The sequence below is a fragment of the Convolutriloba macropyga genome, chromosome 1 (genome assembly GCF_964194025.1).
Source record: "Convolutriloba macropyga chromosome 1, txConMacr16.3, whole genome shotgun sequence".
NCBI lineage: Eukaryota > Metazoa > Xenacoelomorpha > Acoela > Convolutidae > Convolutriloba > Convolutriloba macropyga.
The window spans coordinates 24,503,545-24,522,002 of record NC_134468.1 but is presented as its reverse complement, the minus strand read 5'-3'; the positions used below and the strand labels follow the sequence as shown (position 1 = coordinate 24,522,002).

The 18,458-nt window shown below is 29.7% G+C and overlaps 1 protein-coding gene across 2 annotated transcripts in view; it reads left to right on the top strand.

Annotated features, from left to right (window-relative positions):
* The window catches only part of LOC142336988 (translation factor Guf1, mitochondrial-like), a 60,566-nt gene that overhangs the window by 5,523 nt on the left and 36,585 nt on the right, over positions 1–18,458 (top strand). Inside the window, exon 2 of one of the 2 annotated variants that reach the window (XM_075385998.1) lies at positions 17,536–17,690. In XM_075385998.1, coding sequence (XP_075242113.1) covers positions 17,536–17,690 — 155 coding nt within the window. Of the gene's footprint in view, positions 1–17,531; positions 17,691–18,458 lie in introns of both variants that reach the window. The other variant, XM_075386005.1, reaches the window with a different exon arrangement.

The window sequence follows — 18,458 nt, the reverse complement described above, 5'->3', positions numbered from 1 at the left end:
TCTTGGGAGGTCTTGATAAAAGGTTGACTCGCCTTTACCACGCTACTGCAGTACTGCTCGACCTTTCTTAATGGCAACTGTGGGGGAGGGTGCAACTACAGAATGCTTGAACACTTTTAATTTTAATTATTAGGCTGACTGAAGTCTAATATTAAGCTGACTGAACAATATTAATGTATCATTTTACAGTTTTTGTAGTGAAGTGAAACTCATGATGAATAGCCAAAAAATGCCGTGGAGAATAAAGGTCCCCACGTGGAGAATTATTCTAGAACATTCTTTTTTCTAGAATATTCTGACATGATTTTTAACTTAAAATTAGTTATCATTTCCCAAGTAATTACATGTTTTAAAGTAAAATAACAATTAAATCCTTCTATTAAATTGAATGATTTGTATAATCTATTAAAAATTAAATATAGATTTTAATAAATACTCACTTTACTAGCTAATTTTTAAGGGTATCTTATATTCGAAATTTTCACTTGTTTTCATTCTGTTAGTGGTGGTGGCTTTCTTTGTCAATGGCGGCGGCCATTTTAGCATGACATGCACTTTTCATTCGATCTGCTAAGCAGTGTAATGCGATGTTAAACCAAGCTTGTTGACTTCTTATACTATTAGCGGTTGCTAAATATGAAAGAAAGCGAACAATAATAGCACAGTCAAAAACACTGAGATCGGTGGAAACACAGTGATTAGTGTTTTTCTATGTCTTCTTGAATATTATACTTATAAACATGCTCTCTGAATTGATTTCTAGTGTGACCATATCTATATCTATGAAGATAAATACATAGTCTACATTTCCTATTTCTAAATCTATATAATGATATATGTTTATAAACATTACACATACTACACGTTAGATATTGATCAGGATCAGAATAATGATATCCCAAATGTTCTATATAATCTTTAACCTTAACCATATTTTTACATACATAACAAGAATATTCTAATTCTTTACAATTATTACAACATTCTTTCCAAGGTTTATTTATACACTTATCGCATTTCATTTTCATTTTTCGAAAAATTATTTTTTGATTATTTCCCTAAAAAAATACATCATGTCTCAATCAACTAATACTAGTGTCATAAACTTCTGCGATGTCTGTAATCTATCCTTTGAATCAAAGAAGCTTTATAAAGGCATCAATCATACGATCTCAAACATAAGGAACTATTGGAGAAAATGTTTGAGTCTGAAGAAGAGGAAATCTCGGAGAGGGTGTATAATTTGGATGAAGATGATTATATTATTAAAACTAAACCAGCCACCAAACCTAAAACTAAAACTGAAGAGGATATCTACACCAGAATTAAGTATGAATGTAAAGAATGTCATGAAGAATTTAGAAGTAAAGTAGCTCTAACTACTCATTCATATAGTCACAATCGCATGTATCTAGAAAACACAGAAGACTTCGATATAAACTCAAGTCAGAACATGAGAGAATTTTATACTACTGATAAAGGTGGGAATTACATTGAAGATATAGATGAAGCAACTAATTACTCTTTAGAAGAAATTAAAAACTGTTACCAGTTTCGTAAAGTTAAGAGTTTTAAATATAAGATCACGGCTGAATGTGATTATAAGAAGAGAACCAAAGAAGAAGTTAAAACTACTAAAATATTTTTCAATACTGATTATATTAATAATAATGCAATATATGAATGGTGACTTCAATCGGTGGCTAGATTTCGAAAAGGAAATATATGAAGGTTATGGTTATGATTTTGAGTTTCTTGGAATAAGAAGTATTCAGTTAAACATTGAACCAACTAAAGCATCTATTGGTAGTTATATAGATTTACCTCCAGATCTCAAAAACTCTAAATCGATATTAAATATACGTAGTTATAAATACAATTGCTTACAACTAACTATAACTGCTTGGCCACATCCCGCCCCACACCATGCAACTCGAGAAAGTAAATATGTAGATAAACTAATTGAACCAAGACAACAACATGAAGATGATTTTGCTTATATAATAAGAATACAGAAATTGTATAACATTAATATTTGGGTATACACACCTTGTGGTAATGGTAAAATAGAATTGTTTAAACAAGTGGATGATTTTAATAAAGATAGAAAAGATGTAAGAATACTAGTTTGGAGTAATGGTCTAATAGAACACTGTGCCCTAATAAAAAATATAGAAACCCTGTTAGAACGACCAAATAAAAATAACATAAAATATTATTATTGTGATAGGTATACCTATTGGTTTAACTCACAAATTAAATATGATAAACACGAATGCAGCACCTCATTCAAACCAGAGATTGTTTGTCCTAAGAAAAAACATATTACTTTTGTAAATGAACACAAACGTCAGAATATAAAAAATATTGTAACTGCCGATATAGAATGCTGCATTGTTGAAGTCTCAACTAATGATTCAAAATGAGTAATAGCTGAACATATTCCAATAGCTGTGGGTTACACCTGGCAAGGTAACTTCAAACACTACTTCGGTCTAGGCTGCATCAAAAGATTTGCTAGTGATCTGTTAGAAATAGAAACTGAGAATAATTTCAAACATAATGAAAAGATGATATTCACAGAAGAAGATAAATTATAACATGAAACTATTAACACTTGTCATATCTGCAGCAAAACATGTATTAATAAAGTAAGAGATCATTGTCATGAAACTGGTAAATATAGAGGACCAGCATGTAAAATATGTAATCTAAGATACAAACAACAAAACTTCATTCCAGTAATATTCCATAATGGCTCTGGCTATGACTTCAAGCTACTATACAGTGAACTCTTTAAACAGAATAATGATAAAAGAAAAGTAGATAACATACCACTAGCTGCTGGTAAATCTAAGATGTTTAGCATTGGTTGTCTCAAATTCTTAGACAGTTATAACTTCTTAGCTATGCCTCTAAATCAAATGGCAAAGATATACGGATGTAAAACTAAAACATTATATCCATATGAATACTTTGGTTTGGATGATTACCAAGAAGTTATAGGTAATCTAAAAATTGAAGACTTTAAATCCTCTCTACATAATAAATTACCAACACAAGAAGAAGTAGATAACTTTAATAATGAAAACAGTAATAAAACTGGTAAAGATCTAACTATAGAGTATTTACAAAATGATGTGGAAATATTAGACTATTGCATGAATGAATATGTTAAACTAAGCATGAAAGAATTCAAGCTCAACCCACTACATTACGTTAGTCTCCCGGGTTATAGTTTTGATTGTTGGTTAATGTCAAGCGGTGTAACAATAGATACATTACAAGATAAACAAATGCTAAATGATTTTGTTGGAGCAAAGAGAGGTGGTATATGTGGAATAATGGGAGATAGATATATAAATACTAGTAATACTAATGCTAATATTAATGATAATACTAATACTAATACTAGTACTAATACTAATACTAATGATAAAGTTATTAATAGAAATGTATGGTACATCGATGCAAACAACCTATACGGTTATGCAATGATGCAAAAGTTACCTTATAAGGATTTTGAGTTTATTACTACTACTACTACTCTAGATGTAATATTGAATACTCCAGATGATGGTGATCATGGTTACTATATAGTTTGTGATATTGATTATACTAATGAATGTAAACAGAGAGCAGAACAGTTAGCACTAATGCCTAATAAAAGAAAGATAAATTATAATGAATTGGGATGCAGAGAAAGAGAGAAAAGTAAAGCAAGAACAGAGAAATTAATCTTAGTTCAAAACAACAAAACAGAATATTTGGTTCATTAAAGGATGTTAAAGTTCTATGTTAAGATGGGAGTAAAAGTAACAAAAATACAGAGTAATTAAATTTAAACAAGATTATATATATAGCGATTATATACATAACAATACAAATAAAAGAGCAACAGCTAAAACTGAAGCAGAAAAGGATGTAAGGAAATTAATGAATAACTCATTATATGGAAGAATGTGCATGAATCCCCTGCACTTCTTTCAAAGCAAGTTCTTGCATGATGAAGAAAAGATAATGAAAAGTGTAAGTAAACGAACATTTAAGAATATAACCAGATATAGAGATTATAGCCAAATAGAATATATGAAAAAAATAGAATATATTTCTCCGGTATATGTAGGTGTTACTATATTAGAATTATGCAAATTACACATGTATGATGTATTCTATAATATTCTACAACCATCCCTCAAAGATCTAACACTTCACTATATGGATACGGACAGTTTCGTATTAAGTTATAGTGAAGGTAAAGTTAGTGATGAGCATATGGACTTAAGTAGTCTAGACATACCTATAAAAACTAATAATAAAGTCCCCGGCAAGTTTAAGCACGAGATGGGAAGTAGGATTATTGAGGAATTTATAGCATTGTCCCCCAAAACATATAGCTTCAAAAATTATCCTAAAAACACTAAAGAAAAAGGAATAAAGAAGCATAATAATGCTAGGCACATAGATTATTATGATGCATTAATGAATAATACACAGAGAACAGTAGATGAATGTAGAATACAAAAAGTTGGTGATAACATGACAACAACAAAAACAAGTAAGATAAGTCTAAACACATTTGATGATAAAAGATTTTATGTAAATAATATTAAAAGCTATCCTCATGATGAGAATCTATATCTATTCAAAAGAGATTTAATAAAAATGATCCGCCAAGCATCATTAGATGAAGACAAAGATCTACTGGTTAATAATATTCTAGAACTAACCATTAATGTTGATAGATGGTTAATTGAAGTTGCTATTATGTTATATAACGAGCTTTGCTAATTTTTATAACAAATAATTATAGACCTAATTCATTCATTACATCCATATGGTTGGTAGTTAGTATATTATAAATCATTATCTGAGCCATATATTTTTCCATAGTGTCTCCCATGATTTTATTCTTATGTAGTGTAGCTCCAGCTATTATATTTTTATTATATTCTAGAAATTTTATTATCTTCCCAGCCCCATCTACATATTTAGAATAAGTGGAAATTATTAAATCATCATGATTTGGTTCCTTAATATGATCAATAAACTCATCTATAGTATTACAACGTCTTTTACAAGCTAAACATCTTTTTAGATTAAGAGAGAAGCTGTTTTCATTATCCATTTTTTTACTCTTATTATAATTTTTCAATACATATAAAATGACTAAACTAGATAAACTTATAGAATTAAACCATCTAGAAAAACAAAACAGAAGAAATAGATTAGAAGATAAATTAAAACAACAAGAGTTTTATGGTGAAATAGAAGAGTTTTTTGATCCTCTAACCAAAACTTTAAGCGCAAACAATGAACAGAATCTAGCATTAAGTGAACAAACATTAAGAGCAATAGATTGGCAAAATCAAGAGTTAGATAAACAAACTAAGATGATTGGTGAAACTGCTTCGCAGATCGAGCAAGCTGGTTCCCAGTTTAATGAAACTGCTGCCAAGATGGGTGAAACTGCTTCGCAGATTGGTGAAACGTTAAAGGTGACCATAAATCAAACTCAAGATATAGCACCAGCCAAACTTCTACATGACATGGGGGCTCAAACTAATCCTCAATTAAAATTAGAACTCGTAGATTTACCTAGTAGGAGATATAAAATGAATGGTGTTGATATAACTCTAGAGCAGGGTGCATTTTTAGTTAGGGATAATGTATATGAGTTTTCAGAAGGATTTACTGATTTTCTTACTAAATCAAATGTAACATATGATGATAAAGTTGAGGAAGATGGAAACAAAATTAAAAGGTTTTTAAAGGATATTAGATATGATTTAGGAAAAGGGGATAAGAAAAGCGCTAGATATAGAACAATAAAACGTATAATGGAGGTAAGAGATGATATATTTGGCAGGGGATTAAATGGCAACCCAAATAATTTAGTAGAAAGACTAGATTTATTAATACTAGAAACAAAAGCTGGTCATCATGGGTTATATGATGAAATGCTAGATATATCTAAGCAACTATTATCTATGAATATTATTAATCAAAACCAACTAGATAATTTTGTTTTTTATTATGGTAAATAGGTGAAACCATGACTACGTCCATCAGGGAACCTGCTTCGCAGATGACTATGTCCATAAATAAAACGTTAGAAAAACAACAACAACTAGCTAAAGAAGTATTCAGTCCTCAAATAACAAAGTTTAAAAGACAAAGAATAATACCACTATATAAAGATGAAACATGGTCAGCTGATTTAATTGATATGTCATCTCTAAGTAAATACAATAATAATTATAGGTTTATATTAACAGTTATACATATATATTCACAAAATATGCATGGGCTATTCTTTTAAAGAATAAATCTGGTTTATCTATAACTAATGGTTTTGAAATAGTATTAAGTGAACATCCACAAGGTGGCTCTGAACCTAGAAAACCAGAAAAGTTATGGGTAGATAGAGGTAGTGAGTTTTACAATAAAACATTTAAATCTTTACTTAAAGAATATGGAACCGGCAAAGCCGCTTCAGGGATAGAGCTATATTCTACTTATAGTGATTTAAAGGCTGTGTTTATAGAGAGATTTATTGGAACATTATTACACATAATAAATAAACCAATGTTCATCAACGGTGATGGTAATTGGGTAAATATTTTAAATGATGCTGTTGTAACATATAACAATAACATTCACTCAACAATTAATATGACACCAGTTGACGCTTCTAATAATCCTGATAAAGTTAAATACTATGTTAATTCTACCAAAGCAACACCAAAATTTAAAGTTGGTGATTATGTTAGAAATGCAGATAAACGTAATATCTTCTCTAAAGGTTACACTTCTAATTGGAATAGAGAATTGTTTAAAGTGAATGAAGTTCTAAAAACACATCAACCAACATATAAAATAGAAGATATTAATGGAGAGATAATAGAAGGTAAATATTATGAACAGGAACTATTGAAATCCGAGTTTGATTTTGAATCTAATAATAAGGTTTTGGAATCATTAAATATATTTCTTAATATAAATAATGACAAGAAATAGATTTAACCAAGCGAAACGTCATATAGGGAATGGAAACAACTTAACACTAAGTAAGGCTCGTGGGTTATTTCTAGAAGATAATGATGATATTGATATGAAGGATACCTATAAAATTACAAATGTTCATCCTCCTAGAGATGAAAAAGATGTTGTTAATAAAGAGTATTGTGACAATAACTTATTATCCTCTTCTAATGAAATAGACATTTTAAGTAGAAACATAACTGAACTAAGAAATGGTGACTTTGATAAAGTTACAACTAAAACATTACAACTAAATGAAACACAAGTTAATGAAGAACTAATTCATGAGTTTATTGAATCAACAAATGAGGTCAGAAATACTGTTAAGTTTTGTAATAAAGTTGCTGCAGATACTATCTCCAAATATAATCAATTAAAGCAAGAATTTGATAATAATAAGTTTAATCAGAATATAACTAACATACACTTAGATGAAATGTTTACTAACGGTCTGAGAGAAATGAAAGAATACAATAAATCTCTTAGAGGTGTTATAGTACAATATATAATTCCTATACTTTTACAAAGTAAGTTACTTGATAATAAAGAGAAAGACAGACTTGAGATGCATTATAGTTTTAATCAAGAAGATATAATGAAAGAAATAGAAAGAATTTTTACTAATGAAAATAAGCAAAGCAATGACCAATCCAACAGCACCGAGTGAGAGATTACTATATCCCAACTTGTCAACCGTTAATGAACAATACATAAACGAAGATTCAAGCTAATAATAAATTTAACAACAATATTAACATTATAAAAGATATTAGAAATTTTTATGAAACTGAAACTAATAACTATAATAAGAAGTTAAGTAGATATAAGAATTATATTAACATAGCTGAGATAACAGAAATAGTATTATCATCAATAGCAACAACTGCAACAACAACATCAGTTTCATTAACAGGTATAGGATTAGCTTATTCTATACCAACAGCTTTTGCTACAGCAACTGTTTTTGGTTCATTATCAAAAACAATTAATACTAAAATTAGATATAAAATTATAAAGTATTCACAAATGTATATTTTAAGTAAACAGTTTAGTGATAAGTTTAATAAACTATATACTAAATCAATGAATGATACTAAAATAGATAACGATGAGTATAATGAATTTGTTAAGTTATATGAGGATTATAAGAAGAACAAGAAAAACAAGCTGAGTATTTTTTTAGATTAAAGATATCAGTGCTTAGTAATAACAATGTTTTTAGTAATAATAATATTAGTATTAATATTTATCGATAAATGTATAATCATAATCATAGCTATTATCATAATCGTAAACATAATATAATCATGGATATAATCATGGATATAATCTTAAGCATAATCATAATTATAATCAAATAATTATCTTTTCTTTGTACCTAAGTATAACCCTCTTCCTTTTTGTACTACTTTTATACCTTCACCAGTAGTTGCAAATTTAATTAAATCAGGTGTAGCCGCTAGAGCTGCTTTAGGGTTTCTAGATGCAGCTGCACTTCCTATTTTATTTGCTATTTCTAATGCTCTTACTGGATTATTAGCAACTTTCTTTCCAAAATTAACCGTAGCTTTACCAACACTTTTAAAGAAATCTTTCAGTCCTTCTGCTTCTATTGTTGCATCAGATACTGTCATTGATTTATTCCTTCTACATAAAACACAATTACCTTTCAACATTTTAGTACCTTTTGAAGTAATAGCTCCTCTTATATTAACAGTACCACTATAATGTCTACCTCCAACACAATATGAATTAGTTTTGAACTTATTTAAAAGACTCATTTCTATATATAAAAAATAATGGAAGTTAAAAAGTATAATCCTTTTGTTGTTATTAAACCCAAGCCTAAGGTTAGGCCCAAGGCTAAGATTAAGCTTGAAGCTAGAGGCTTGGCTCTAGAGAATAAAAAGAAATTAGACATTATTTATGCTAAAGGTTTTGTTAATACTAATAAGAAATAGTTAGGTATTAACAAGAGTAACAATTAGAGCTGACTAGCTATAAGTATAAGTATAAGTATATGGTTATGTGTATAATTATAACAATGACTATATTATACTATAATTATAAATTATCGCTAGAGTTATATCTAAAATTATAAATATCGCTAGAGTTATATCTAACATTATAATTATATCTTTGACTTAAATTATATCTATGATATTATATCAACCATCTTATTACCATCACTATTAACACTAATAACCTTTCTAGTTAATACTAATGCATGACATATAACATCTGCAACTGCAGCACCAAAATTTAAAATTAAGTTGTATTGGTTGTGGACCTATATGATCCCTTTGATATCTAGTATCGAATACATATATTCTATAATTACTTTTGAATGTTCTATGATTATATGGTTTTATATTATGTGGTAGCTCATTATAATCTTTATTAAAGCTAACAATCTCTCTAATAATTAATTTTCATTCTATCATCGGGATAAAACTCACTACCAATCTTACAATAACATTCAGTAACATTCATTACATCAAATGTACTTGCATCATGAGTTTGTTCATTAACATTATTATTTTCAAAACCAACTATTATATATTGTGGTCTTTCCATACCACTTTCCATACCAAGATCAAACAAGAAGTTAGTAGCATTGGGCACATTCTTATAAAATGTCTTTCATAATAACTAAAGTCTACATTATTCTTTTTACTTAAACCCGTTTGTACAATAATTCTATTATCATTACTAGGCTCAATACTAGGTACACACCATGATATATCTCTAATTTCTATATTACCATCATTGGCAACTGCACCAGGATTAGCATTAACTCTATATAGAGCTCTATCATTATTATTTCTTTTTAATAATAGTTTAAATCCTAAACCATATATAATCTTTTCTAAATCATTTACGAAACCAAATAGATCACTCATCTTAACCATCATATACATATGTCCTCGTTGTGCAGCAATATGGTCACCTTTAAGTTGACTATCTCTATTGCCCTGATTTCTAACAAAACCACTCATATTCATCACCAGTACTAGTTAATAACTTATACATCAATAGATTAGGATGACAATGATCTATATATTCAATAGTCCTACCACCACTAGTTTCAAGCTTAATTGAACTAAACAATGCCATCATACCATAATTAACTAGTCTAATATTAGCATCATTAGCAAATACACCACCAGCATCATCTGATACAACAAACTATCTCTAGATATGAATCACGCAAATTTAAGTGATTCTCTTCTCTATTGAGTATGATATTAATGTTAGTATTGACCGTATTCATTGTTGCCAGATTATTAGGTTTATATTTTATAATCTTACTTTTGTGTATATCATTATTATAACTATAAGTTGTATCCAAATTAAAATCCATTTTTATAAGATAAAAAATGACAGACAACTCGATATTATATGAACTACAACAGATACATGAAGCTTTAACTAAAACTAAAGAAGAGCATACACTTGACTTTAGAATGATAAAACCAACAGTAAAGTTTAACTTTAGTGAACCTATACTTAATACAACAAAATTAGGTTTAATTAGATTATCTGTTTATAATTCGGTGTTTAATGTGAATAGGAGAAATAATCAATTCTCATATGCTAGTACTGTTATAGAAGATGATGAAGCTTTACCTCGGGCTCTTAGCTCTGACCCTAACCTTAACCCTATCTCTACCTCAAGCCCAAACATTACATCTATACTTAATTATAATTATAAAGGAATCCCGTTGCTATATTCAACTATTACACTGGGAGCATATGAGTTAACTGAAATAGCAGAATTAATAAAAGAAGAAACTGATGGTAATGTTATAATAGAACTTGATAAAAATACGATGAAATGTTTAATGGAAATAAAACAAGGAGCAATCAGCTTTGATATAGAAAACTCACTAGCCTCATTACTAGGATTTAGAAAAATAATTTATAAAAAAGGTAGATATAAATCTCAGAAAATTATTGATATTATGGGTTTTAGTACTATTAACATTCATTGCAATATTATATCTGGAGCTAAAGATAATGGTAAAGATACAGACATACTATATACTTTTAATCTAACTGAACCCCCAGGTTACTTGATAAATATTATACCAACTAATATCTTGTATCAAAATGTAACTAAAGATAGAATAGAATATATTGAACTTCATATTAATGATGAGAATGGAAGACCTATAGACTTTAATGGTGATGTATTAAGTTTTACTTTACTTCTGTGTTAACAACTTCGTTGATCTGATTTACACTTACACTTATCTGCGAAGCAGGTTCCCCGATACTTGTACTTACACTTATCTACGAAGCAAGTTCCCTGATACTTGTACTTAGACTTAGACTTACACTTAAACTAAACTACAAAACTATCCGATCCCAATTAATTCTTAGTTTACCAATAATATTTTTATTTTTAGTTATATCAATGACAATATAATTATAAGGCTCTTTCCATACCTTATTACATATATTAGCAAAATCATTATAACTAAGTTCAACATTATTAAAGAAATCTTGATATATAGATATGAGGACTTTACCTCTCTGTTCAAATAAAATAAATAGATTACAGTTCTCTCTAACACTCTGCCTATCCAGAGAGAACAGGTTTTGATTAAGATATATCATATTACAAATATTATGTCTACCTCTACAAAAGTATTTATTAATAACTGGTTCTTTGGCTCTAATATCATCAAATATCATTAGTTTCTTTAAGTTTTTGGGTAGTTTATCAGGAGATGGTAAATATTTTATATCTTTAATAAATTCAACATCTGCTTTTGGGTTTATTCTTTCTATACCATGGTACTGATCACCAGTAGGTCCAATGATGTATAGCTTATCAAAGTATATACTAGCTAGAATTAGTTTTTTCAATAAGAATGTCTTACCATATTCACTAGGACCAGATATTATACATCTAAAGTTATCTGGGAATGCGGCTTCAGTAATTATATCATCATCATTTAGCCATGAATATAGATCATCATTTATGTTTACAGATATCGGTGAAACCGCTTCACGGATATTATTAGTAGGACTATTACTAATGCTATTACTATTGCTATTCCTATTAGATTTACTCCTTTGATATTTTTCATCAAATAGATATATAAAATTATCATTATCATTATCAATGACATTATCCTTATCATTAACATTATCATTATCATTAACATTATCATTATCATTATTAGCAAAGCTACTTCGTAGATCATTAACATTATCATTAACATTATCCTTATCTTTATCACCACCTCTACTACAACTTAAACAAAAACACTCATTATATATTCCTGGATATTTACATTGATTAACTAGAATATTCAAAGCACTTTTAATTCTAAATCCTCTATCAATAAGATAGATCATATATAAACAATAAGCCCCACAATAAGATTCATCATATTGTTGTATTCTCTCATTGGAGCCTAGATCAACATATTCTTCTAGGAATAATGGTGGGGTTTCTACACCAAAACTATCAAAGTAATATGTTGGACCACCTTCTCTTCTTATAACTAAAACCCAATGTGTACCCTCAGTTGGATGTAGATTTACAATAATGTTAGAGTTAGGTTCACTTACCATTTCTGGTTTATCATCTCTCATTACAATCTCAATTGGTGTTAGACTTATATCTTTACCTATATCTTTTATTCTGATATCACTCATAGCATTATTATCAATATTAAATTTATTATTGAATTCCTCAAAAGTTAAGATGAGCATTTTTGTATAATAAATTTATTAAATCTAAGTCTAATTATAAGTCTAAGTCTAAATCTAAATCAAATCTATATTTATTATATAAAAATGGAAACAGGTAGTGCAGTTTTTATTTTTGTTATTATAATTGGAATTTGTTATATAATATATGATTCAAGACCAAGTAAATATACAAAACTAGAAAGCTTTGGTGGATTTATGAATAGGAGTCTAGTTAGATTTGAATATGAAAAGTCACCACTACATACTATTCTTTATGGTGGAACTGGAACGGGTAAAACATATTTTATTAGACAATACTTAAAGTTATACTTAGACCATGATCAAGTTCAAGATCAAGTTCAACATCAAGTTCAAGATCAAGTTCAAGATCAAGTTCAACATCAAGTTCAAGATCAAGTTCAAGATCAAGTTCAACATCAAGTTCAAGATCAAGACCAAAGGTCCATAGTTATAGTTTGTAAAGATGACAGAGACTGGATAGATCCTGAGTCTAATAAGTTTTATGCTGGGTTTAATAAATGTGATATAAATATGATCACAAAAAATAATATGCATAAATTTCAAAATTGTGTAATAGTATTTGATGATATGGGTGATAGGTTAAATAAGGATATAGGTTATTATTTTACTGAAGGTAGACATTATAATATTCAAATGATTGTAATGTGTCATAAACCAGCTCAAATAATTAATACAGCAAGAATGAGTTGTGATACTATTTATTTAACAACTTATAATGGACCTGACCTATTTAAAAACTTTAATGAGATATATAAATGTGAACATGACTTCAATAAAATAATTAGTGAATTAAATAGTAACTATTATAATTGTACAGATGGAATGTCAGATGAACTTCGTTATGGTATAATTAAATATAATAAAAAGGAAAATACTTTTATTATTATTAGTAGTAATAGAACAATGATATATGATTCAAGAGTTGGTTTCCTTGATTTAAAAGCTCTTAGTTTAAAAGATGATTTAGAAAGAGAAGATGTAAATAAACTTATAGCATATATGAAACCACTAATGATTAATGCAACAGATAGAAATGTTATTAATCATGATAATTATCAGTTTTATTTTAATAAACTCCTTACTTTAAATAATATTAAAATTCAGAATGATGTTTTAACAAAAGAGATGAAAAGAGGGAAAGGGTATGAAAATTTTATAAATATTGGTGGAATTATAGGCACAGGTTTATTTATATTTAATTGTTTTTATCCTAATTCAATATCAAGAAATGCTGGAACTGTAGCAATGGGAGCAAGCACAATGTTGAGTAGAGTAAATATATTAGTTAATGTTGGATATGGATAAGAGTTGGAAGGTGAAACACGAAGCAGTTATACTGATCAGGGAAGCAGTTTGGTAAACCACGAACTTTGTTCGTATATTGATCAGTGTAACTGTGACTTCGTCAATGAAGAGATGGGAATTTTGAATAGAAAGGGGGAAAGTTTTTAAACAAACTATATATAAAAAATGAAGAATTTAGAGAAGAGATTATAAATTTTGTTAAAGATAAAAAAGAATTAGACCTTGATTTGATCTTAGATAAGAGATGTAAAACTAATACACTCAATACTTTAGGAAATAAATATTTAGCAGAGTGTATCACATCTAAAGATAATACTAAAGATTTAATTGAAATCATAGCTAAATATTATCTGCGAAGCAGTTTCACTGATCCACAAAGTTTGTACACCGATTCTACAGCATAGCTATTATTATCTGTGAATTTGCAAAACAACTCCGTTGAGCAGTTTGGTAAACCACGAACAAAGTTCGTTGGAGAACCACGAGCAAAGCTCGTTCACTGATAATTTTATCTATTAAAAATGCTTTTTCAATGTTTAGAGTGTAACTATAAATGTGGAAACATTGCTGTTTTAAAATATCATTATGAATCATTTCATAAAGATAAAACTGATAAATGTATGTGTGGTAATATAATATTAAGCGGTATTTGTGCTAATGATTTTTCCCCATGGGGTTGTTCTTTAAAAAATGAATCTAGTTCTAATTCTAGTTCTAACCCTAGTTCTAATTCTAGTTCTAGCCCTAGTTCTAGTTCTAACCCTAATTCTAACTCTAGTTCTAACCCTAGTTCTGGTTCTGGTTCTAACCCCAGTTCTAGGTCTAGTTCTGGTTCTGGTTCTATCTATGACTACAACTCTAACTCAGATCCTAGCCCCAACCCTAACCCTAACCTTATCCCCAACCCTAACCTTATCCCTAACCCTAACCTTAACCCCAGCTCAGAAGTATTAACTAGATGTTGTAATAAGTGTAATTATATAAAACCACTAAATAATTTTGATGAGGGTAAGTATACATGTAGAAGTTGTACTTCAGCTAAAGTTAATTGTCCATATTGTACTTCTGTTGTGAGATATGATGGGATACGGGCTCATGTAAAGAAACAACATCCAGATATAGAATTGACTAGAGGATTTAGTAGAAATATAACTGATCGGTGTAACCGCTTCGCGGATAAAACAATTAATCCTAGTTGGCAAAGTCCTAGAGCTGTAAGTCCTTTAGTTATTAACCAAACAGAGGATCTGCGAAGCAGTTTCACTGATAGTTGTTCATGTAAATGCTATAATTTTGTATCATTTCTTATTAATAATGGAATAAATATAGAAAAAATAAAAGAAAATATAAATTTATTGAAAAGTATAGATAATTTGAAATAAAAAGTATAAAAAAATATAAAAATATCAAAAAAGAGGGATTCACTCTTTAAGAGCGAAAAAGAGCGATCTTTTCTACTGGGGATCACTCCGAATAAGAGTGAATCACTCTTAAAGAGCGAAATGTAAATTTTGCTTTGATTTTTTTGATTTTTTGTTTTATTTTTGATTTTAATTGATTTTTTTATTGAGTTTAGAGCTAATATATAGTAGTGGATAAAACAAGGGATTCAACAAACAGTAAAATTTGGCCCGATTCGACATGCGCGATTAGGGTTAGGAGAAAGGGACAAATTTTACTGGTGGTTGAATCCCTTGTTTTATCCACTACTCTTTTTCAAAATCAATATTCAAAACCAAAAACTCAAGACTCTAATACTCAAGAATTAAGGCATGTACGTTTGGCAATACTTAGATGCGCACTATTGATCTTTAACTAATAAATGTTCATAAAAATTAAAGTTCATTAAGCAAGTTCAGAAATCATGTTTTTGAGTGAGGTAAGTCACGCAATTGACCTTAAAAGCAGAAATGACGTCACGAACAAACAAATTTTAACTACAAAGCAGTAGAATTCACTGCAGTCATTGAAAAAGTGCAGTCATTGAAAAAGTCAGGTCGAAAGAGTCATCGATGGAGAGGGTGAATTAAAAACATAACCGGCAGATTGCCGGAAAATAGCTGCGATAGACGCTTGTGGCCTTCCATGAATTGAAGTGACTAAAGAAATACTATAGACAGATTGACCACCAGTATTTTGATAGACCACTAGACTTTTTGTGTTAGATTAGGGTTGTAATTCTTTTGAGACAGATACGCTCTATAAGGAAAAGGCCCTAATGAGTTCGAAATCAAGAACTCAAGACTCTATTACGCAAAATTTAGGGCATATACGTTTGGCACTGATTAGATACAAACTATTGATCTTCAACTAAAAAAGTTTCATAAAATTTAAAGTTTAAGTGATTTCTGAAATCATTTTTTAGAGTGAGGTAAGTCACACATTTGAACTGAAGGCAGAACAAGTGAAGTGAGTCACGCATACAAATTATAACTGCAAAGCAATAGAAGTCACTGAAATATAAAAATGTCAATTCCAAGAAGTCAGGTCGCAAGAATCATCGATGGAGACGGCAAATTAAAAAAAACAGCAGGACACGTCCTGACGTACAATTTAAAGACTTTCCATTGACTAAACAAGAAACTAGACCTAGAACGGACTATGAGTTAATTGGGAAAACCATTTCCGAAAAAAAAATCATAACCGAAAATCAATGTCAAAATGCCGCAGGTGAACAAAAAATCACTAGCGAGAAAGGGAATTTCGGTTCAAATAAAAAATTAGGCCGAGAATGAATTATGAATTGATTGGGAAAACCATTTAGATAAAATGCGGATCTAAAAAACCGCAAAAACAGTTAAAATTGAAGTTAAATTTTCGCATGTGAACAAAAAAACCACTACCGAGAAAGAGAATTTTTGTTCAAACACCGTTTTCCCACTCTACTTCAAAATTAGAGTGAAAAAATTTACCCGACTCGCTTTTTTGCTCAACTTGGCGTGACCAAAATCACTACTCCAATTTGACTTCAAAAATCATGAAAATGTATGAACAGATCTTAAAAATAGACATTGCCCCAATACAATTAAAATTCTTTTAATTGTAGATAAAACCACGATGTCCCCAATAATAGCCGCTATCGCTTCGCGGCTTTTGAAAAAACCACGATGTCCCCAATAATAGCCGCTATCGCTTCGCGGCTATTAATGAAATGTATGTAAAATGCTTACAAAACGTACGTACAAATTTTGTAAACGTCGGAAATCTGAATAATGTCAAAATCTTTGAGCCTCAATTTTCCTACGACAAACGGAAAATTTGAAACAATCTTTCGATGGATTAGACCACTTGATTTATACGAGTCAGAAGTAAACCGGGATAATAGTGCTAGAAAATTTAGTGTTGTCTTTCGATTGAATTTCGAATTGATGAAATATGTGCATAGCAGAAGTTCGCAGCATATTTTGATTAGTTTGCATGTTGTGTTTGAGGAAGGCGTCATAAAGTGGGCGGGCGTGAGTACACTCTGAATCTAATCGACACTCCTGGGCACATTGACTTCAACTTTGAAGTGTCCAGGTCCCTCTCGGCAATACAAGGAGTCATCCTTCTTGTAGATGCCAATGAGGGCATACAGGCACAGACTATAGGTGAGTTGTAGTTAAACTTATGATGAGAATCATGCCTATTAGACTCTTTGAACGGCGAAGTTACTTTGTATTTCGTAGTTGTAGATCTGGTTTCGAATGGCAATCAATGAGTGTCAGTTGATTGAAATCAAACCGTTTTTAGCAGCCAGAAATTGGTAGCGGCTATTATTGATCTCATCATCGTCGTGTAATCGAATTTGCTTGCAAGTATGTCTTTACTTGACACTTGATTTTTTGCATGACTACAAACAGTCCTCATCTTTAATATGCATTCGTGAAGTTTTTTTGCTCACATTAGCATAAAATTTTTGGTCAATTGCCTGGTTAGAGTTTTGATGATGCACGACTCTTCTCTGGAGAAATGACTTCTATGCTCGCTAAATTACTGATGTTATAAACCTGAATTTAATTGCAATCCCCTTTTTTTAAACGAAGCCCTAAAATGGAGATGGGAACTTCTCCTCGAAAAACATAGTGGGGATTTTTGACAAGTCGTTAACACTATGTCAATTTAGTGTGTGTAATGTTGGTTCATTGCTTTGGAGGTAACGTTTGATTTATTTTTATTATTACAGCCTTTAAGTGGATTAAGACTCTCGGATAACTGATGATTTATTCAGACCTATAGAATCAAAGGCCGTATTTTTTCCGAATTTCTATTCTTCAAAATTATAATTTCTCCTGGCTATGCTATCAAATTTAACCCACACAAAAAGTCACTGACAAATTTTACATTTTGACTGATGGAGAAAATTCATTCTAATTCAT